Consider the following 23,702-nt stretch of genomic DNA (forward strand, 5'->3'; position numbering starts at 1 on the left):
CTTTTTATTATGGAAAACATAGAGAAAAAAATATCCTTTTTCCTTATGATGGAGAAAAAAATAAGTGAGAAAAAAAATAAGGGAGAGAGGGGACGATGGGTTGTTTATGACACTAGTCCCCCATCCAAAAGTTTTCTAATATAAAACAAATTCTCTATTCGTCTGCTTAACAACTTTGGGGACTTCAGTAAATATTGATTAGATATTCATTAAAATTATTATTCAATCGTTTCTATCTCTTATTTTAATCTACAAAAGGTTTTTTTGTACTATCATTGGGGATATATATTAATTTATCGGCCATTTCCTTATTCCTCTAGATCCCTGGAGAAAATCCTCTTAAACATATATATATATAAAGCTTTTATATATAGTTAATTAATTGTTCTTTTTCAGAAGGGGTTAAGCTCAACCTCCCCCTTGAGCGTTGTGTGTGATTGTGTGGCCACAAATAACCACAAAATCACATTATATTGGGGGGAGAGAAGGAGCGTGGAGAGTGAAGACGCGAATGGAAAACAAATAATTTCTGCTGAATTCTGTAAAATCAGATATTCATTGTAAGAAAGAGATTACCTGTATTTCTTAAGGTTATTATTTACCAACAAATTTACCCCCTCGGCCCCCTCACACTATTTACAAATTTGAAATAAAAACTAGTTTTTCTCCCCGGTAGGGATTTTTACACTCATGTGCGATAAATGAAATCTGCAAAACTGGTCTTTACCTTTCTTTAACTACATACCTACCTAATCCAATAAATAGGTATCAAACATCAAAACATAGGTATAAAAAAAATCTTGGAACAATACTTTATGAAAATCCGGGAAATTAAAGACAAGGTGAATAATAAATCTTGTGTATACAGACAGAAAATCATCGCACCCACCAATACCAGGATGTCTGACTGGCAGAAACAAGTGGTGTGCAGATACTTTGTGCTTGGGTCCTGCAAAAAAGGGGAGGGTTGTGCGTATTCGCACGATCCAGACCTTATCCCACAGTCGACTGGGTTTGCACAGGTATTTAAAAATCATACCTATGTTTTTTCACAACCTGCCTTTTGAAAAATATAATTTTATCTAAATATAAAATATAAGTTGATCTTTTTTTCAATAATTTTGAATTGAATAAGTGTTGATTTGTTTGTAATTTATCGATTACAACTTTTTCTCTCTCAGGTTCCTGGATTTGTGGACGCCTATTACCAGGATTATGTTGGCGATGATACTGTCCATTTTGGAGATGGATTCTCTCAAACAGCTTCAGACTATGGTGGCCCAGATTCGACCCTAGATTCGGCTGAGGGCTTCGTTAGGAAAGTGTTTTTTTTTTCAATTTTGAAGAAAAAAGTTTGTTTATAGAACTAGTACAAGGTTTGTTTTGTTAAATGCTTACGTACTATTTTTTTTTGTCAAAGTAATTTTAGTCCCTTGTTATTACAACTTATGTACGTTTTATTCAGATTAGTAGCGCAGTTACTCTAGGTTAGTCTTCTCTTCAAAAAACGGTTTTCTATATACCTATTAAGTAATTTAACAGAGAAATAATAAAGGGGGGGGAAGTTTTGACACATTTGCGTAAACCTGGCACCCTGGCTTTAACTTTGGACTGAGAGGGTAGGTTATTAGGGATAAAATCATTCTTATATGATGAATTTCACGAAGTTTTAAGATTTTTTGGATAGGCCTCCAGGTTCCGGAGCTCCAGGCCTCCAGGTGTCTCTGGACAGGTAAAAAATAAAAAAATTCTTATTTGGACAGTTAGAGGTAAGTTTATAAAACAACATAACCTTCTTTTAATATATTATTTACATATTTGAAGAAAAAATTACAATTGGCCTCCAGGTTCAGGTGCTGGAGGCCTCCAGGTGGCCTCTGGACAGGTATAAAATCAAAATTTCTTATTTATACAGTTAGAGGTAAGTTTATAAAACAACATAAGCTTCTTTTACTATATTATTTACATATTTGAAGAAAAAATTAGGATTGGCCTCCAGGTTCAGGTGCTGCAGGCCTCCAGGTGGCCTCTGGACAGGTAAAAAATCAAAATTTCTAATTTGAACAGTTAGAGGTAAGTTTATAAAACAACATTAACTTCTTTTAATATATTATTTAAATATTTGAAGAAAAAATTACAATTGGCCTCCAGGTTCAGGTGCTGCAGGCCTCCAGATGGCCTCTGGACAGGTAAAAAATCTAAATTTCTTATTTGAACAGTTAGAGGTAAGTTTATAAAACAACATAACCTTCTTTTAATATATTATTTACATATTTGAAGAAAAAATTAGGATCAGCTTTCAGGTTCAGGTGCTGCAGGCCTCCAGGTGGCCTCTGGACAGGTAAAAAATCAAAATTTCTAATTTGAACAGTTAGAGGTAAGTTTATTAAACAACATAAGCTTCTTTTAATATATTATTTAAATATTTGACGAAAAAATTACAATTGGCCTCCAGGTTCAGGTGCTGCAGGCCTCCAGATGGCCTCTGGACAGGTAAAAAATCAAAATTTCTTATTTGAACAGTTAGAGGTAAGTTTATAAAACAACATAACCTTCTTTTAATATATTATTGAAATATTTGAAGAAAAAATTACAATCGGCCTCCAGGTTCAGGTGCTGGAGGCCTCCAGGTGGCCTCTGGACAGATAAAAAATCAAAATTTCTTATTTGAACAGTTAGAGGTAAGTTTATAAAACAACATAACCTTCTTTTAATATATTATTTAAACATTTGAAGAAAAAATTACAATTGGCCTCTAAGTTCAGGTGCTTGAGGCCTCCAGGTGGCCTCTGGACAGGTAAAAAATCAAAATTTCTTATTTGAACAGTTAGAGGTAAGTTTATAAAACAACATAACCTTTTTTTAATATATTACTTACATATTTGGAGAAAAAATTACAATTGGCCTCCAGGTTCAGGTGCTGGAGGCCTCCAGGTGGCCTCTGAACAACATAAGCTTCTTTTAATATAGCAGTTAGAGGTAAGTTTATAAAACAACATAACCTTTTTTTAATATATTACTTACATATTTGGAGAAAAAATTACAATTGGCCTCCAGGTTCAGGTGCTGGAGGCCTCCAGGTGGCCTCTGAACAACATAAGCTTCTTTTAATATAACAGTTAGAGGTAAGTTTATAAAACAACATAACCTTTTTTTAATATATTACTTACACATTTGAAGAATAAATTACAATTGGCCTCTAAGTTCAGGTGCTGGAGGCCTCCAGGTGGCCTCTGGACAGGTAAAAAATCAAAATTTCTTATTTGAACAGTTAGAGGTAAGTTTATAAAACAACATAACCTTTTTTTAATATATTACTTACATATTTGGAGACAAAATTACTATTGGCCTCCAGGTTCAGGTGGTGCAGGCCTCCAGGTGGCCTCATACGTTCACCACCATCTGTTTAGAAGAAAGCTTGATTTTTACCTGTCCAGAGACCACCTGGAAGCCTGCAGCACCTGAACCTGAAGGCTGATTGTAATTTATTCTTCAAATATCTTTAAAAGATCTAAAAATAATCTCATTTTGATTTTTTACCTGTCCAGAGGCCACCTGGAGGCCTCCAGCACCTGAACCTGGAGGCCAATTGTAATTTTTTCTTCAAATATTTAAATAATATATTAAAAGAAGCTTATGTTGTTTAATAAACTTACCTCTAACTGTTCAAATTAGAAATTTTGATTTTTTACCTGTCCAGAGGCCACCTGGAGGCCTGCAGCACCTGAACCTGGAGGCTGATCCTAATTTTTTCTTCAAATATGTAAATAATATATTAAAAGAAGGTTATGTTGTTTTATAAACTTACCTCTAACTGTTCAAATAAGAAATTTAGATTTTTTACCTGTCCAGAGGCCATCTGGAGGCCTGCAGCACCTGAACCTGGAGGCCAATTGTAATTTTTTCTTCAAATATTTAAATAATATATTAAAAGAAGTTAATGTTGTTTTATAAACTTACCTCTAACTGTTCAAATTAGAAATTTTGATTTTTTACCTGTCCAGAGGCCTCCTGGAGGCCTCCAGCACCTGAACCTGGAGGCCAATTGTAATTTATTCTTGAAATATGTAAATAATATATTAAAAGAAGGTTATGTTGTTTTATAAACTTACCTCTAACTGTTCAAATAAGAAATTTTGATTTTTTACCTGTCCAGAGGCCACCTGGAGGCCTCCAGAACCTGAACCTGGAGGCTAATTGTAATTTTTTCTTGAAATATTTAAATAATATATTAAAAGAAGGTTATGTTGTTTTGTAAACTTACCTCTAACTGTTCAAATAAGAAATTTTGATTTTTTACCTGTCCAGAGGCCTCCTGGAGGCCTCCAGCACCTGAACCTGGAGGCCGATTGTAATTTTTTCTTCAAATATGTAAATAATATATTAAAAGAAGGTTATGTTGGTTTATAAACTTACCTCTAACTGTTCAAATAAGAAATTTAGATTTTTTACCTGTCCAGAGGCCATCTGGAGGCCTGCAGCACCTGAACCTGGAGGCCAATTGTAATTTTTTCTTCCAATATTTAAATAATATATTAAAAGAAGGTTATGTTGTTTTATAAGTTGACCTCTAACTGTTCAAATAAGAAATTTTAATTTTTTACCTGTCCAGAGGCCACCTGGAGGCCTCCAGCACCTGAACCTGGAGGCCGATTGTAATTTTTTCTTCAAATATGTAAATAATATATTAAAAGAAGGTTATGTTGTTTTATAAACTTACCTCTAACTGTCCAAATAAGAAATTTTTTATTTTTTTACCTGTCCAGAGACCACCTGGAGGCCTGGAGCTCCGGAACCTGGAGGCCTATCCAAAAAATCTTAAAACTTCGTGAAATTCATCATATAAGAATGATTTTATCCCTAATAACCTACCCTCTCAGTCCAAAGATAAAGCCAGGGTGCCAGGTTTACGCAAATGTGTCCAAACTTCCCCCCCCCCCCCTTAAAACAGAATGCATATCCCACTGCAATGTATATTCATATTCAGTGATTTATTGACAATAGCTGCCAAAAGTTAGGTTTCTTTTCCATCGAAGGTCCAATTTTTAAGTATTGCCCTTATTTGTAGAAAAACTGAATACAACTGGTTTAGATATTATTGCTTCGCTACAGGAGTATTAAATTGTCTCTGTTAAGATTTAATTATAAGCAGTGAATTTCATTTTAATTTTGTAGAAAGGTGTAGAATGAATACTTTGTTAATTTTGAGAAAAGTACAAAGTAAGGAATTAATATTCATAGCGAAATTCAAACAAAGATGACAACATCCATAAAAAGCGAAGCAAATAAAGAGTAATTTCATTATAATTGAGAATGCTTATTGAAAAAAATATGTTTATTTCTTTCCAAAAGTTCTTAAATAAAGGATGCTTAATGTGTACTTACATTTTAAGACCTTTTAAAGAGAAGTATGATTTTATCATTATGTCTCAACGTTTTAAGGATCAATATTTAAACATCTAATTCTAAGGACTGTTGAGGTTGCAGTCTATGGATTGGTATTCTGTTAGATATTATTCTACCAAATATCTTTGAGTGAATGTGAGACACGCTTAGTTCAAATAAACAATGCTTTTCGAACCTCGCTCTCACGCGATGTAACAAATAATATTCGATGCTAGTAAGTGTTAACATTTTTACCTATAGAAGTCCATTATTTCTTAAAATCATTGAAATTAAAAGATTTTATCAGGGTGAAGGTTAAGTATTTTAATTTTGAAATTATTTAATATTTCTACCTACCTATTTGTTAATTTATTCCTTGTGATTTTTTATTTTATTATACTAGCAAAGCTTCCATACAGTTAGCCCTCCTATATAACAAAAGTCTTCTATTTGCCGTAAGGAACAAAGTATCATTAAATTTACGTAATCATCTTCAATACCTAAACATTTATCCCTGTTCTGTTAATTAAAACAATTAAAAGTTGAAAAACACTTGTTCTGTGCAGTGAGATTTACCCCGTGGAATATGTTGGTGTGGAGGGGGGCGAGAGTGGTGAAGGAGGGGATGAGGAGCCCTCCATTAACCCCGAGGACCCGGGGGGCGGGGTCAATGATGAACACTCAGCTAATTCCTGTTATGACAACACACCATGCCACATTCAGGTAATTGTAAAGCGCAGCTACTATATAAATAGCCTATGCCTGTATGTTATACAAAGGACCAGTTAAGTTATATTAGGTAAAAAGTTTGGGAACCGCAAGCTTAGGTCGTAGTATTAGGTTCCCCGCTAGAGATGGGCAAAAATACCCCCCACCCCTTGAATTATTTTTTTACAAGAGTGGTTGGGGCCATAGAAAGGAAAGCACTTTTATCTTAATAGTTTTTGTAACTTTCACTAATATAATATGCTTTTGAAAAATATTTGTAGAAATAAACAGGTATTTGCTACAGGCGTGGTTTAGGAAAAACAAAATTGATTTTGGTATAAAAATAAAACAGATACTGGGGTTATTTTAAATAATGTAACATTTTAATAACAATATTTGGGTCATGTGAAGGAAACGAAGTTGCGGGTTTCGTCGTATTTTCACTGTAGCTTTTGAAAGTTTAGGTTAGGTGATTTCCCCGCAGGGTTTGGCAATTGGCCCCGCAAGGTTAGAGCTTCCCGCAGGGGCTTGAAGTAGGAGAAAAGCTACCGAGATAATATGACAAAACCCGCAACTTCGTTTCCTTCACATAACTCCAATATTTTAGCCGAAAGTTATCATTATAATATTGAGATAAAATGTATTTTAGGGATTGTCTGTTGGCGTGAATTCTTTGAGCTTAGATCCTTGCAGCGATCCAAACTGTTTACAAGACAATCCACAGGTAGATAGATAGATAGATCAAAACTGTTTCAAGACAATTCACAGGTAGATAGATAAAATCAAACTGTTTACAAGATAATCCACAGGTAGATGAATATATATAGAATATAGATAGATAGATTGAATCAAACTGTTTAAAAGACAATCCACATTCCACAGGTTGATATATAATATAGATAGATAAAAGGGGAACCACTACCTTCCAGTTTTTTATTATAAAATCAGTCTCTGAAATCAAAATTGTATTTTTGATACATATTGAAATTGAAAGCTTATCAGAATCCAATTTTAAAAGATAGCCTTGAATTGCACTACTCAAACAAATTATTTATTTAGGACTACTGTCCTGTGTCTACTGTGTACCCTACCTCTCCGACATACATAGTATATACACCTATGTACCAATCATATTTATTTAGGACTACTGTCCTGTGTCTACTGTGTACCCTACCTCCCCGACATACATAGTATACACGCCTATGTTCCAATCATATTTATTTAGGAATACTGTCCTGTGTCTACTGTGTACCCTACCTCCCCGACATACATAGTATACACGCCTATGTTCCAATCATATTTATTTAGGACTACTGTGTACCCTACCTCCCCGACATACATAGTATATACACGCCTATGTTCCAATCATATTTATTTAGGACTACTGTCCTGTGTCTACTGTGTACCCTACCTCCCCGACATACATAGTCTACACGCCTATGTACCAATCATACTTATTTAGGAATACTGTCCTGTGTCTACTGTGTACCCTACCTCCCCGACATACATAGTCTACACGCCTATGTACCAATCATATTTATTTAGGAATACTGTCCTGTGTCTACTGTGTACCCTACCTCCCCGACATACATAGTCTACACGCCTATGTACCAATCATACTTATTTAGGAATACTGTCCTGTGTCTACTGTGTACCCTACCTCCCCGACATACATAGTCTACACGCCTATGTACCAATCTCCCGCCTTATCGCCGGCAAATATTCCGCCACTCCTGTCCCCGCCAGCGCCAATTTCAATTGGTAAGTACCTTATGTTTTGTCGTTATTAGGGACAACTGAATGTATATTACACTAAATTATGTCTTCATATTCGAAATTGATGGCAAACATAAGGGTAATTTTATTTATTTTGATTAGAGATGTATAGGTATATGAAGTGTATGTCTTTTTTTACTTCATTTTTCTCTTACCGAGTTTTTCAAAGTTATAGTTTCCTATTTTTATCTTTAAGTATTAAGTTCTATAATATGTTATGTCAATCTTATAAATCTTTGTCAGTCTGACTTTGTTATTATGAAATCTACCCATCTACCTATTCATGTTTATTTTTATTGTAGTGACGACAACACCTACAAGTGCTGTACTGTCACCTAGTGGAGGTATTATGAAAACAGCTATTCTATCCCCTACAGGTAAAGACATGGAACAGCAGTAATAGTCAAAAGAGAGGAGAATTTTATTCTTCGGAACCTTCAAAAAAAACCAAAAACGTTGGAATACCAATTTAAAAAGAAAAAAGCTAGGTACATATAAATTTTTTAACCCCTGTCAATGTGAGGTGGAACCCTAGGAGGGTGAAATTATCCTCCTTAATTTTGCCAGGCGGGTGGATGCACCGCTCCTTCTGCACGATTTCTTTTTGTGAACTATACAGTTAAATGAATAGGTATGCAATGAATTTAGATAGAAAAAAGACAATAGGTTTAATAGGTATTAATCATTTACATTTTAAGCACTTTAATTGAATGTTGAGTTCAGGTCTAGGCCCTGCTCTGATGCAAGTGCACCACCCCGCCCTGTCTCCCCACCACCCACTACACATACACAGCAACCATCAACAACCACTTCAACAACCTAATATTGAACCAACTAATATTCAACAACAAGAACAAGATAATGATAAAGAAGAAACAAAACAAACCACGGCAATAGAGGAGTCTAATTCAAAACAAAACACAGGAATGAATGCTTATTGTTTTCTTCATATTTATATTTTTCACATAAAAAAGGTTTGGATAACTGTGTGTCTGTCATATAAGATCTTGCACATCACTAGACTAGAGTAAGCTTTGGTTATCTATCATAGCCTGACATCTTATATATGGAACCTTTCATTAATGCACTTTAAATAAACAACTAAAAATAATGTTTAAAGTTAATAAAAACAATAACATCTTAAATAGTATCTACATCAGAGACTGAAAGTCACCTGGAGAGTGACGCCCCCCAAGACGCCACAACAAGCACCCCCCAGGAAAACAATTGCCTTTCAACCCCCGCCAAAAGTTCTCCCATCCCCGAACAGACCCCAGAGACTGGAACTGCTAGTCACCACCAACCTTCTGTGATAAATAAGGTACCTAATGTCCTTTGGACAAACAACTCTTATATTACATAACCTTTGTCGGAAGTTTTAATATATCTTACTTGTAATTTCTTGTATTAACGATTTAAAAAAAAATATGTATTAGCACTCCTTACCAAGCAGTATTAGAAATCATCGAGATTGTTGAGATTTGATACTGGGTTTTCCTAAATATGGGAAAAAAGATATCTAATTAAGAAGAATATTCGTGAATATTATGATTGGGGAAAAATTGTCACCAGTAGGAGGGGAGGGAAGAATGGGGGTGGGAATGGGGGTAAAGGGGGTTGGAGGAGATGATATTGTTATTTTAGCCTGCTGCAAGTTTCACTTTAGTCATGAAAATCTGGTGTAAGTAGATCCAAGTGTAATGATATAGCCATTTATCTAGGGCTCCCCTGTGCTAAAGTCAACGCTAAACCCGTGCACAGCCGAGTTCTCTCCTGGTAAGATCCAGCCGCCAAGTCCTGCGGCCGCGAGCTCGAGCATACAGCCGCCAAGTCCTGCGGCCGCAAGCTCCAGCCTCGCAGCAGACACCAGCACATCCTCTGCAGAGCTGAGCTGGAAGGTTCCGACAAATTGGGCGGAGGCGCCGGAATTTGTTCCTCCAACAACATTCTTAAAACCGGTAAGCTGAAAAAAAAGACTTAATAGGTACCTAGTTCTTTTTAAAAAATTTAAGTGACTTATAACTTGACCTTCCTTAGAGGTTAATTGATTTTTTGAAAGTATTTAGAAATCATATACATATAAGGGGACTATGTACGAACGATAGCAAGTGATGTAAAGAACCTTTGTTAGGCATATTATGGTCTTTGGTTTAAAAATTTAGCAAATATGTTGACAATAGAATAACTTAAACAGCATAATTGATGTACTTTTGATTTTTACAGCTTATATGATATTTTATCGTGTGTTTTTTGGTTTTTCACATTGAAATCAATAAAATATTTTCTCGTATTCATTTGAATCCGGTGGATAGGAACCGGTTCTCATCCATACGAAAAAACTATGTCTAGCATCGTATTATATCCAGTTTTCTACGAATATAGAAATGTACAATCATAAGATTAAAACCAGTTTTTTTAGCCGGTGCCTATCGGCACCTCGGGCCTAAAAAAACTAGTTTTAATCTTATAATTGTACACTCTATATCCGCGGAAAGCCGATTATAATACGATACGAGAAATAACTATTACGACATTTCGTCAAAAAGCGAATCACATTTCAAAGTTTTTTCTTTTGAGGCCCCTGAGGACATATTTTTTCATTTATTTAACTATACTGGGTAAACACTAGTATATTCACAGAAAAAGTGCTTAACATCACTACTGGAAGGTGCTTAACGTTACTTGCTTTCGTTCGTGCATAGCCTCCTTTAGTTCATTATCTTCTAAAATTTATAAATTAATCTTTTTTCTAAAAACATTTCCTTTTATATTGATTTATGAAAAATATCATTTACTTTTTGTAATTATCATTCGTTTTAGAAGTCTTGCAGTATCGGAGGCAGCAGCAAACAGTCAGGAACTAGCAATAGTAGCGGCTCAACAGCTGCTGATGGTCAGAACAAGAACAAGGACGAACAGCCGTCTCAGCCAAAACAGCGCAGCTGGGCCCAAGTTGTTAATGGCAACATTGTTAAGCAGCAGGTAATGTGTCCAAATTCTTATGTTAGGATGTCCGTCTCCTTAAAATGCACCTTGAGACATTGGGACTGTAAATTACACTGGTACCCAAAGTCTTATAACAACGTTAGCTTATATGTTGTCTCAAAAAACTTAAGTACTTTTTAAAATAATTTTTAATGGTTAGTTTCAAACTATTAGTCATCAAAAATTTTCAACCAATAATTTTAATCCATATCAATTTATCTTTTATTGTCTTATCCCTAATTTTTTCCTTGTTTTCAGAGTGTGAGTGATGCTGAATCCCAGCTGTGTCCCTTCTACAGAGTTGGAGAGTGTAGGTAAGTAATAATCAGGGAGGGAGGGGACATTAGACTGCAAATAGTACTGGTTCCCAAAGTTTTTTTTAAAGTTCTCTTATTCGTCGGCTTAAACACTTTGATTGCTTTGATTTAATCTTGATTGGTTAGTTTAAGCTAGTAGTATCTAAACTTTTTTACTAAAATTAATCTACATTAGGGGTAATTTTGTTTATCAGCTTTGATCTTTGCAACTATTCGTCCTTGTTAGTTATTCTAATTGTTATTAATTTATAGATATGGAAATATTTGTATGTATATACACGGAGCTCCCTGTGATTACTGTGGACAGAATATTCTTCATCCACAACATGATATGCAACGTAAAGCCCATCTAGCGGTGAGATTTTATACTAACTTTTAAGTTTACAAAATTATTATTAGCAAGTTAGGTATATTTTGACAAGGATGACAACATCATAGATGGACAAGAGCATAACCGACAGACCAATTAAGCTGTTTATTGGATGAGCTTTAATAAGTAGGTAGTATCTTTAATAAAAAAATAGCAGTCTCTCGGAAGTAGTCGCCGAGAAATTCACATCGAATTATATTGTAGCTTTGCTGCTAATAATTAAATTACATGATAAAAAAAATAATGTATATTTATACAGGAATGTCTACGAGAGCATGAACGAGACATGGAGTTGAGTTTTGCAGTGGCCAGATCCAAGGAGAAAACCTGCGGAATTTGCATGGAGATTGTACTGGATAAACCTAAGGGCGAAGCCAGGTAAACTATCTCATTATTTGTTCCACTTGAAATATTTAACCTGGATAACATCTACAGGACAAGATACACCATCCATAAGGTCTTAAATGCATTTTTACATTCCAAATAACTCAAAATAATAACAGAAAATAATTGAAATTATAAGTAAATAAAATCACATTGTAAATTAAATACATTAAGGGAGGGTACATTCGGCTGTAAACATTACTGAGTCTGGTATGTTAAGTTTCTAGACATGCTTTCTTATTTGTATGCTGAAATTTAAAGCAACTTTTATTAAATATTAATTTGTTGGTCGAAACTAGCAGTATCCAGACTTTCCAACCAATAATTTATATCTACATAAGGGGTATTTTTGTTTATCATTAGTGATGTACTTCAATTTATTGTTCTTGGTCTTATCCCTTAAGATCCCTGATTAATGACTACAACTTGTTTAAGATTTGGAATATTACCATCGTGCACCCACTGTTTCTGCCTGCCCTGCATAAGAAAATGGAGACAGGCCAAACAGTTTGAACACAAGATCATCAGAGCCTGCCCAGAATGCAGGTTGGTTATTTGGGCGGTTTCCATCATACTGTCACCCCTCTCTCCTCCCATCCCTCTTTGAAAATGACGTCTGAAAAATTAGCCCTATAGACAGGGAGACTGGCACTTTGCAAATATCCCGTAAAGTTAAAAGTTTAAAAACTTTTTCCAGTACTCGAACGAACTCGATCATTATCCAATGTAAAAGAACCGGTTCTCGGCCATATTGAATCATCATGTATAGCACCGTAATACAAGAAAACTTTCCACGAATACCTATTAAGATGAAAAAAATCATAAAATTAATACTAGTTTTGGTAGCCTGGGCCTTCGGCTCTCATTGCTAACAAAACTGGTTTTAATCTTACAATATTTCATTTTAATATCCACGGAAAGCTGTCTATATAACAAAAATAACTTCTACTATCTTTTTCAGACAAACGTCAGATTTTATATGCCCGAGCAGATTTTGGGTGGAGACTCCAGAACAGAAGGACCAACTTTTAGCTGAATATAAGGTTAATAAATAGATAGATAGATAATTACTGCAAGTTAGGTTGCCACTTTTTAAAAAAATTAACACTACAAATATTTTTATTAGACCAATAGAAGATTTGATTGATGAATGGAATGAAATGAAATGAAATATTTATTTTATGACACATACAAAAAAATATATATACATTACAGGGTATAATCACAAACAAACAATAAAATTGATCATGATTACTTATAGTTTAATAATAAAGATAATAGTATTCACATTCAAAATTCGTGTCAAAGGACTAATTAATCTCTCTCGAGGTAATATTAAGTAGCCTTTGCAGATAAGAAAAAAATGATAAAAAAATATAATAGATAACATGAAGCTTAATTATTTAAAATAAGAACTTACGCATTATATATGATGGGGATTATAATGTGGAATTGTAAGGAAGGGAATTGGAGGGGAAAGTAACATGATGTGTGTTTGTAATATTGACTATAAACATTTATAATTAATATGAGGGGTAAATCAGTGAAGACTTGTAGAACAGACAGAATAAATGTTTTACATTCTTAGGTGGCAAGAACGGCAAAGAAGTCTATAACATGTTATGTCTATTTTTGCTAGAAGGCATTTTTTTAGCTTACTCTTAAATTGATTTAGGTTTAAGGCATTTTTTATATTATCACGGTCGTCAAAACTGTTCCATATCTTTGGAAATGAACAAATAGGAAGCCTCTCTACTAAGTTAATTCGAGAAAAGGGGACAGTTAAATTATTATTGTTTCTCAAAACGAAGTTACCATTTAATTCACCTCGTCTAGGCCACATATTCAGGGCGACCACTGCATACTATATATACTATTTATACTATATAGGATGAATTTGGATACTATATCATACTATATGACAAAAATTTACTATATATACTATATAATATAATATTACCTTTATTTGACAAAAATTTACTATATATACTATATAATATTACCTTTATTTGACCAAAATTTACTATATATACTATATGATATTAAATTTAAATAACAAAAAACGAATATTGTCAGTTTTGAGACAACGCCTCTGAAGGAGAGTTTTGTCTTATTTTCACAGTAGGTTTTCTCCTATTTCTAGCCCCTGCGGGGGGCTTTATCTCTGAGGGGCAATCATTAACCTTTGACTTACCTAACCTAACCTAAAATAACCTATCAAAAGATACTGTGATATGACAAAAATGCATAAAGCTCTACAGTAATTGAAAAAATCCTGAAAATATATTATTGTTTGCGATGATGTTTTAAATATCAGTTATTTTTCATAGAATGATTATTAAGCTAGGTATTAATGTGAGACTATAGGTAAGTTGGGATAAAAGTTTACTTTTGGGTATTAGTTCACTTTTATTTATTCATTTTTTGGATAGGTTTCCAGGTTCAGGTGCTGCAGGCTGGAAGGTGGTTTCTGGACAGGTAAAAAAATTAAAAATTTAGTTTGAAGATTTAGAGATCAACTTATATTAAACAAAATATGCATCTTTTAGGATGTTATTAACATCTGATGAAAAAATGAAAATTAGCCTCCAGGGTTAAGTCCTGCAGGCCTCCAGGTTCACTCTGGATAGGTAAAAAATAAAAATTTTTGTTTTAAGAGTTAGAGGTCAACTTTTAAAACAGAATATGTATTTTTTGATCTTATTAACATATCTGAAGAAAATATATAAATCGGCCTCCAAGTTCAGGTCTTGCAGGCCTCCAGGTCCACTCTGGATAATATTAACATATTATTATATATTAACATAATATTTTACCTGTCCAGAGTCCATCTGAAGGCCTGCAGCACCTTAACCTAGCCTGGAGGTCGATTGTCATTTTTTCTTCAAAACACATAAATAGTATCTAAAAAGATGCTTATGTTTGTTTAATAAACTAACCTTTAACTCCTTAAATTTGAAATTTTGATGTTATACCTGTCCTGAGTCCACCTGGAGGCCTGAAGCACCTAAACCTGAAAGCTAATTTTATTTTTTCCTTAAAATATATAAATAACATCCAAATATAAGCTCATTTTGTTTAACAAATATTCCATTAACTGTTCAAATCAGAAGTTTGATTTTTACCTTCCCAGAGTCCACCTGAGGGTCTCCAGCACCTGAACCTGGAGGCATTCTTTGTTTTATACGTTGACCTCTAACTCTTCAAACAAGAAAGGGGGGAGGAGGATGTGACACTTTTTGAAACCAAAAATAAAACGTGCATGATCTCAGCCCTTACAGCTCTAAAATTCGGCACAGCAGTTGCTTTTGTGGAGAACAAAATGGAACTGTGAAGAAACGGCGGCGGAACAGCCGCTCCCTCCGAAAACCGCTGTTTCCCGCCTAAATTTCTTTTGCCTTGACACTTATAAGATTTTACATTTTATGAGAAAAGAGTTTATCTCAGATGATTGAGAACTGTCTAATTTGGCGAAAAAATGAAAAAAAATCGGCGGGAGCGGCGGTTCCGCCGCCGTTTCTTCTCAATTCAATATTGTTCTCCACAAAAGCAACTGCTGAGCTGAATTTTAGAGCTGTAACTCTGTTATGGGCTGAGATCATGCATGTTTTAATTCTGGTTTCAAAAAGTGGCACATCCGCCTCCCCCCTTTGAATTTTACCTGTCCAGAGTGGACCCGGAGGCCTGCAGGACCAAAAATTGCAGTCTGATTTTAATTTTTTTCTTCAGATATGTTAGGTAATAACATAAAGATACATATTTTTTTAATAAGTTGATCTTGGAGGTCGATTTAATTTTTTCTTCAGTTATGTTAATAACATCCAAAAAGATGCATTTTCTGTTTTATAAGTTGACCTCTAACTATTCTAATAAGAAATTTGAATTTTTCACCTGTCCAGAGTGAACCTGGAGGCCTGCAGGACCAAAAATTGGAGTCTGATTTTAATTTTTTTCTTCAGATATGTTAATAACATAAAGAAAAGATACATATTTTTTAATAAGTTGATCTCTAACTCTTCAAACAGAAATTTAAATTTTTTACTTGTCCAGAAACCACCTTCCAGCTAGCCTGCAGCACCTGAACCTGGAGACCTATCCAAAAAATGATTAAATATACGTGAAGTTCTACCCAAAAGTAAACTTTTATCCCTAATGACCTATAGACTCACATTAATGCCTAGCCTAATAATCAAAGAGTAAGCGAAAGTGGCAAAACTCCCCCCCCCCCCCTCCCCCCTTTTATGTGAAATTACTTTGTTACCAGCTTTGCCTTGAGTTATTATTGATGATTTATATACTATGTATTACTAAATAAAACAAAGTCCGATACTATATCATACTATATGAGTAAGAAAAAATATACTATATATACTATATGGATTAAAAAAATATACTATAAAAATACTATATTTATTTGGTTTTGGAGTGGTCGCCCTGCATATTATTAAAAGACCTTGGCAACAAATTATTTTTGTACTCATACATAAATTTTAGTTTGAAGTAATGAGCTAGAGATTCAAGACAGAGATAGAGAAAAATCATATGAAATATGTATAAAAAGATTTTAAGATAAAATCTTCACACCCAAAAAATCAGCTGTTTCTCTTAAATAGCAAACTCAAAATCATGTACTGTAGGTATTGTATTAAAGAAAATCTTCTACTGAAATTGAAATAATAGAATAATTCCCTACTTAATTGGCATAGGCCTTGGACTAACTGGGCCAGTTAAACAAAAATCAATCCTATGATTCTTCATTTTACTATCCGCGGAAAACTGTCTATAATACTAATCGGTAATAGTTATTTATCGCATAAATAATTAATAATTATAAGGATAAAACCTGCCTAGGCTAACAAAGCTAGTATTTTTATAATAATATACGTGGAAAATTGTCTGTTATAAGATGCTATACATAATTTTTCAGTATGACTTAGTACCGGTTCCAATTCAGCGGATATCAATCGGTTTCGAAGCCATACTGGAAAAACTATGCCCGGCCAGCAAATTGTTGTATCTCATTCCTCTACATGAAAAATTAACAAAGAATTGTTTAGAAAAATCTTGGATTGAAAGAGTGCAAGTATTTCAACAAGGGTTCTGGAGAGTGTCCATTTGGAAACAAATGTTTTTATCAACACGCCGACAAGGATGGAAGGTAAGGTGTTCATTTTCGAGGAGGTGGGGGGGAGGGGGGTGTCACTTGACTGTAAAGTACACTGGTTCCCAATGTTTTATAATTACGTTGTTTTATTAGTTGACTCAAAACTTTTTATCTTTTATTAAAATGATTGGTTTTTAAAAAAATTCTGATGTCCATACTTTCCAACCAATAATATAAGGGTCAATTTTTATTCATAATTCAATTGGTTATGTAATAAATCTATCGTTCATTGCCTAATCCCTGATTATTTAGGATTATTGATGTTGGACCCCCAAGAAAGCCCCAGAGAAGAGTGAATGCCGAGGGGAATTTAAGTCTTGTTCAAAGACTACTGCTCTATGATTTCTTAGAGGTGTGTATTTTCTATTTTGGTACCTAGGCGACTTTCTATTTTATTTTCAAATAAAGGGGGGGGGGGGTTAATGCAACCATCTCGTAATCAATGTATAAATGGCACTTAGAATTCGAATTTCGATCTGAAATTTTGCATGAGTATTCCTTGGTAGGTCTATTTTCCCTAAATCGAACAAAAAGTTGGAAAAGTAACGGCAAATGGCTGGCGGCTCAGCTGTTTAGCAATTTTTTTTTCTATGCAAATCCATCATGAAACCTATCTCCACATAATACTCTTTGCTGCTCCAAAACGTTTTTAAACTATTCTAGCCGGTAGTTGCTGTTACTAGAAATCTAAAAAAAATGTTTTTTTTGTATCATTTCAGATGATTTAAAGCAAAAATATGTTTTAAATGTTGATTTCACGTAATTTATGACAGATTTGCCCTAAAAATAGCCACAAAAAAATTTTATTTTTTCAACTTTTTGTTCGATTTAGGGAAAATATACCTACCAAGGATTACTCATGCAAAATTTCAGATCGAAATTCGAATTTAAGTGCCATTTATACTTTGATTACGAGATGGTTGCATAAAACCCTCCCCTTATCTAAGGAAAAAATAGTTTGTTTTTTTTAAAGATTAATATTCTTTGATATCTTACAGGTAGATACTTTTCTATCTACAAGTATGATCTTATCTTTGGTTAGTGGTTACCTATTAGATCATTTTAGATTAACAAACAGACATACATCTTATTACTTTAGTATATAGGATTGTAACACATTGAGTTACATTACTATCAAGGTTATCATTATCTATAAATTTCTTTATTACTGAAGCTTACAGATTTTAAAAATATAAGTATACAACTGTTTACGATATCTTAGCGAACAAACAACCAGTTACTTTAGTATAGTATTTTAACACTTTCGCCGTTACTTTACAATCATTGATATAAAAGTTAGTACATACTTCTTTATTACCGAAATTGTTAGGTTTAAAAAGCTTCCTTGAAAGTTGTGTAACTATTGGCCTAGAACATCTCAGCGGACAGACAAACATCCTGTTACTTTTATATGTAGGATTTTAACGCAGATGCCCTACAATCATGGATATCAATGTGCATACGTCTTAATTTTCAGGAGAGAGAGGGCCAGTTGGTGCTACCCCTGGATTTTGTTGAATTATTTGATCTGTACTCAGATTCAGAGGATTGGAGTGAAAACGAGCCCTAGTCCTCAGGGGGACCGAACCCTGCGGGGATCTACTAAACCTTACTTTATACAACTCCTATTTTGACATCACTTAATAAGCCTTTTTTGAAACTAAAAACATCTTTTGAATAGGTATTAACCCTTTACAGTCGGGCCCCTTGCCGCACCTTAATCAGTCGGGGGGGGGGGGGGGGGCGTTCAACGCCCCCCCTTATTATCTCAGTTCCTATTAGAGCTAGAGGGCTAAATTTTTTTGTCTAAGTCTAAGTCAATTTTCGCTTCCTTCACCCTTTTATTTAACAACCTTTGTTTTTAGGTCCTTTTTTACTTAAAAATTTCAAACGGCTGTAATTTTCTTATTTTTGAAGCTAGAAGAAAAATTTTTTTCCAGAAAATGTTTATCTTTATGTAAATTTTACATTAGAAATATCAAAATATAAATTTCAGCGGCCGCAGCTGTACTTGGCAGCTGCCAGCCGCCGCAGTCGGCGGTCGGCGGGAAAACGGCGGCGGATCTTCATGAAATTTTAATACGTTATGTAGACATGTAAGAAAAGCTTAAGTTTTAAATTTGAAGTCTCTAAGTCAAAAATTGCGGCCACAGGAGCCTTTTAAAGAATTCTGGAGACCTGGAGGATCAGGACCTGCAGGATCATACCTGGAACCTGAAAGTGACTTGAACACCTGTATTTTATATAAGGATGTACTACTAGAGGATTTTTTAGTATTTTGGTATGATAAAATGCTTTGTTTTAGTCAAATAAATATTTTTGCTCTTTACCTGGATGACCCTGCCAGGTTTGCTGGCATCCTGTGCCCGCCAGGATGGAGATATTCAAAAAATTTCAACTCTCAGTTATGTGTCATACCCATACTTAAAAAGTCAAGCAGTTTGGGCTCTTCATCTTTCACACACAGAAAATGAGATAGAAAAAACCGGATGGGGGGGCGTTCAACGCCCCCCCCCCCCCCCCCCCGACCGTTAAGGGTTAAATATTAAAGGCTTGATTTTTTGTTAGGTTTAAACTTATTCTTTTTTAAACAAGTATTAAACACAATAAAACTTGAAAATCTAAAAAAATTTATAAGGTACTTAAAATCTACCATTATAATAACGTTTTAGTTTGCATATTTAGCCTTTTTTTCTCATATGATTAATTTTCTCATTGTAAATATTCATTGTATTAACAAAAATATTTCATAATTAATTTTTTTTAAATTAAATAAGTAGCACTTTAAGAATAAACACATTATAAAGTTAGATTAATATAAAAAAAGTATTAAAATTATTTATTATTACATGTCATTATTGAATTTAAGTTGCCTTATTTTTCTGATGTGAAGCACTATGTGATTTTTAATGTAGAATTTAGATGCATATGTTTTTTTATATTAAAATCAAGCTCTAAAAATGTTGTGCTGGGGGGGGGGGGGGGGATTATGTTAAGATCTTGTAATCTGTAAATATAGAGAACATAAAATGCAACACCGAAAATAATATTTGAATTATAGCTTTCTTATGAGTAAATGAAAATAGTTACGTGCTCTTAAATTTATGATTACAAGATCCATGCAACCCCCTCACCCCCATCCTACTCCTTCCATATTAAAATATCAACCTATGATCTAGAACTTTAACTTCTAGTCTTCAAAAATTCTTGTTTAATCAATAGAATAGCAAAATATGTTATGTGTCAGTTTTTTTTTAATAATTATCATAATTAAAGAAATAGAAAATAAGAATTTCAACTACATATCAATAATATTAAAATTTCTTCATTTAAATAAAAAAAGTTACTAAAATGAGATTTAATAGTACAATACATAAAAATCCTAAAATACTTATTCAGTGCTTAGAAAATATACTTATAAAGCTATATCAAAGTTAAAAAAGCTTATAAGGAGGTTTTTTTCAATTAGATTTTTTAAAATGATACTATTTCAAACGCTTTTTTAAGTCCAAAATTTAATGATGTCCTTAATGATAAATCTCCTTTTTAACAAACTATTATTACTCTAGTCCAAACATTATTCTAAAAAAGTATTCCGTTTGTAATATAACTCTAGCTTGGATTTCTTTCTCTTTGTAAGAAAAGTAAATTCTTAAGATTATACCTACCTAAACATTAAAATGCAAATAAAACTTAAAATTGATGAAAATTTTAAATCTAGAATAGTTTTGATTAAATACAAGTAAAAGTGTATTTAAAGTATCACATCTTAGAATAATATAGTGCACCTATCTATCTATCTTGTGAGAAAGGCAGTGACAAATATTCTGGCAAATAATTCAAATTAAATCTTCCATCTTAAACAGAAAATCCGCAAGTTTTTGAGGATTTTTAAGACATGCAATTAGACGATTTTTTAATAGATTATTTTTAATTCACTTTTCGGAATGTTTATCTCTGTGTCTTGTCTATCTAATCTAACTCTAACTTCTTAGTGTTTGAGTGATTAACTATGATATCCTAGACTCGTATTTGTATTAACTAGGGTTGGGCCGGATATCCGGCCGGATACCGGATATTGAAACTATCCGGTCGGATATCCATCCGGCCACACCGGATATCCGGATATTGAAACTATCCGGTCGGATATCCGGCCACACCGGATATCCGGATACCGGATATTGAAACTATCCGGATACCGGATATTGAAACTATCCGGCCGGATATCCGGCCCAACCCTAGTATTAACATTAGACGTATTTTTAAATCAGGTGCAAGGTACTGGGCATTGTATTTGTTTTTCTTCCTTAAAAATTGTAATTTTTCTAGTGGTTCATGCTCAAAGGGGGGGGGGGGGGCGAAAGTGACACTTTTTGACACCAAAACTAAAAGTCAACAAAGGAACTCAACTAAAAAAAAGAGTTACAGGTCTGATATTTTGCATGGCAGTTGCTTTATAGGGGTAAAATATGGAACTGTGAAGAAACGGCGGCGCAACCGCCGAAAACCGCCGTTTCCCGCTGAAATTTTTTTTGCCTTTTCTCGGCGGTTTTCGGCAGTTGCGACGCCGTTTCTTCACAGTTCCATATTGTACCCCTATAAAGCAACTTCCATGCAAAATGTCAGACCTGTAACTCTTTTTTTTAGTTGAGTTCCTTTGACTTTTAGTTTTGGTTTCAAAAAGTGTCACTTTCGCCCCCCCCCCCCCATTTCTTACTGAAGCTTTTAAGTTCACGTCTAAATTACATTAAAAAGAAATGTTAAAATCAGTTTTCTTTAAAACCGTGTTTAAAAAAACATTTACAATGCTCAATCTCTTAAAACACTGATCTTCTAAATGTAAGGATTTAAACTAACGTTTTATCTCACCTGTTGTCTGTGTGCTATTGCTATATAATTGTGCATTAATATTAGGGTTGGGCCGGATATCCGGTCTTGCCGGATATCCGGCAATTTTCAATATCCGGCCGGATACCGGATATTAAAACTATCCGGTTTCATGATATCCGGCTGATTTTTGACGCCGGATATCCGGTTATACGGCCGGATATCCGGTAAATTGCCGGATATCGAACGTTGACCAGATATCCGGCCGGAACCGGATATCCAGCATTAGAAATCAACCGGATATCCGGTATCCGGCCAAAAAAGTATCCGGCCCAACCCTAATTAATATATAAGGTTTTAATTGATAACAACCTATTTAAAAAAATGCTTAAATTAAAATTAGACAATCTTTTCTTTTAAAAAATGCTTCAAAAATGTAGTTCTATTAATGTTAAATGTTTAACTTTCTTATTTTTGACTCCTTTTTTTATTAAAAATGTGTCTTAAAAAATGTGTTTAATTTCTATTTTTAGTTTAAGTTCTAAAAAAGGTTATTCAGACGCTTTTTAAAAAGAAAATTTTTTTGTATGAAGCCTGAAAAACTTTTTTTGTCTGGTTTGGTTAAGATTAGAAAAATTTTTAATGTTGTTATCGTTTTAGAGTTTTGATGTTTATTTTGATATCTTTAGTAAGAAAAAACTTTAAAATTATTTAGCTTTTGAGTGTTTTGTACCATTTTTGCTGCTTAGTTTTATTAAGTATTTTATTAGATTTAATAGATTATTATAAATTATTTGTATTACGTCTTAATATAGTTTTATGTTGTTTCTTTGCTAATAAAACTGTTTCTAGTCCGCTATAATTATCAAGATATCGTTTTTTTCAATATTTTAAAAATTAATTTTTTATACTTACGTCAGTTAAATCAGATAATGAGAAAGTAGACTTTGGGCAGATTTAGATTCCTATCAATTGTTGTCTTGAGAAAAAAAATCCACTCATTTTATTTGTCAAAAAGAGATATTTTTTTTCTTTTTTAACTATTATCACCAACGGTATTAGTTATGCGAAAAAAATTTTATTCTTTAAATGAATGGTTTCTATAGATTTATGGATGTATTTAATTTTTTATCTGCCAGGTTCTACTATTTACTTTTAAATAACTTTTTATTTTTTCTGATTTAATTGTTTTTGTGCTCCCTCTCTTTGTGATTACTACATAATTACCATTGCCTCTTGTATAACAGTGAGTTCTACACACACACGTGACCCCAACAAACCTTTAGGTTTTTACATTGGTGTATATTCCAAATTATGATTATTAAAATTACAGGGGTGTATATTCTACATGGGATCCCCTGCTCGGGGGGGGGGGGGGGAATTAAAAATAAGTGGTTGGAGGGGAAAAAATGTAAAAATTAAGAACACTGAAAAAAAAAATTCCATTTCCCCCCGCCTCCTTTGTGAAAAAAACTAAAAAAAATGTGTGGTAGGAGAGATAAAATAAGTAAAATATAGAGTTTTTTAAATATTTTTCCATTTTCCCCCTACTTGGTGAGAATAAACTAGGGGGAGAAAAAAAAAATTTTGTAGCAGGGGAAAAAATAAATCTTGTGCAGAATATACACCCCTGTAAAATTATCCCTTCTCTGGATTAAAATGATTTATAAACTGGTTATAAAACTTTTGACTTACATTTTCTTTTATTTTAGAGACAGTGAGGAATTTCACCGATATAATAAAAATTACTTTTAACATACCTGCAGGTTTGGCAGTCTGAATTTTA

At 33.6% G+C, this 23,702-nt stretch overlaps 1 protein-coding gene across 1 annotated transcript; it reads left to right on the plus strand.

The window, feature by feature from the left end:
- Positions 1-367: 367 nt before the first annotated feature.
- On the plus strand, positions 368-22,782 carry LOC145305464 (uncharacterized). The gene is made up of 22 exons (XM_080147082.1): positions 368-590; positions 869-1,022; positions 1,182-1,352; positions 5,938-6,108; positions 6,743-6,817; positions 7,722-7,854; positions 8,172-8,246; positions 8,593-8,791; positions 9,016-9,190; positions 9,591-9,827; positions 10,690-10,851; positions 11,113-11,168; positions 11,424-11,526; positions 11,801-11,919; positions 12,361-12,471; positions 12,887-12,968; positions 16,983-17,083; positions 17,342-17,441; positions 18,567-18,770; positions 19,762-21,135; positions 21,332-21,360; positions 21,934-22,782. The coding sequence occupies exons 2-19, from the start codon at positions 900-902 to the stop codon at positions 18,657-18,659; spliced, it is 2,286 nt and encodes a 761-aa protein (XP_080003208.1). The 5' UTR covers positions 368-590; positions 869-899; the 3' UTR covers positions 18,660-18,770; positions 19,762-21,135; positions 21,332-21,360; positions 21,934-22,782.
- Positions 22,783-23,702: the final 920 nt, after the last annotated feature.

This window comes from Acartia tonsa, chromosome 14, assembly GCF_053477335.1.
Source record: "Acartia tonsa isolate MP-2025a chromosome 14, ASM5347733v1, whole genome shotgun sequence".
Lineage (NCBI taxonomy): Eukaryota > Metazoa > Arthropoda > Copepoda > Calanoida > Acartiidae > Acartia > Acartia tonsa.

Coding starts and splice junctions, on each gene's coding strand:
- LOC145305464 (XM_080147082.1), top strand. CDS start 900: ATGTCTGACTGGCAGAAACAAGTGGTGTGCAGATACTTTGTGCTTGGG. Junction 6,818..7,721: donor GTTTACAAGACAATCCACAG/GTAGATAGATAG, acceptor ATACTTATTTAG/GAATACTGTCCTGTGTCTAC. Junction 17,084..17,341: donor CACGCCGACAAGGATGGAAG/GTAAGGTGTTCA, acceptor CTGATTATTTAG/GATTATTGATGTTGGACCCC.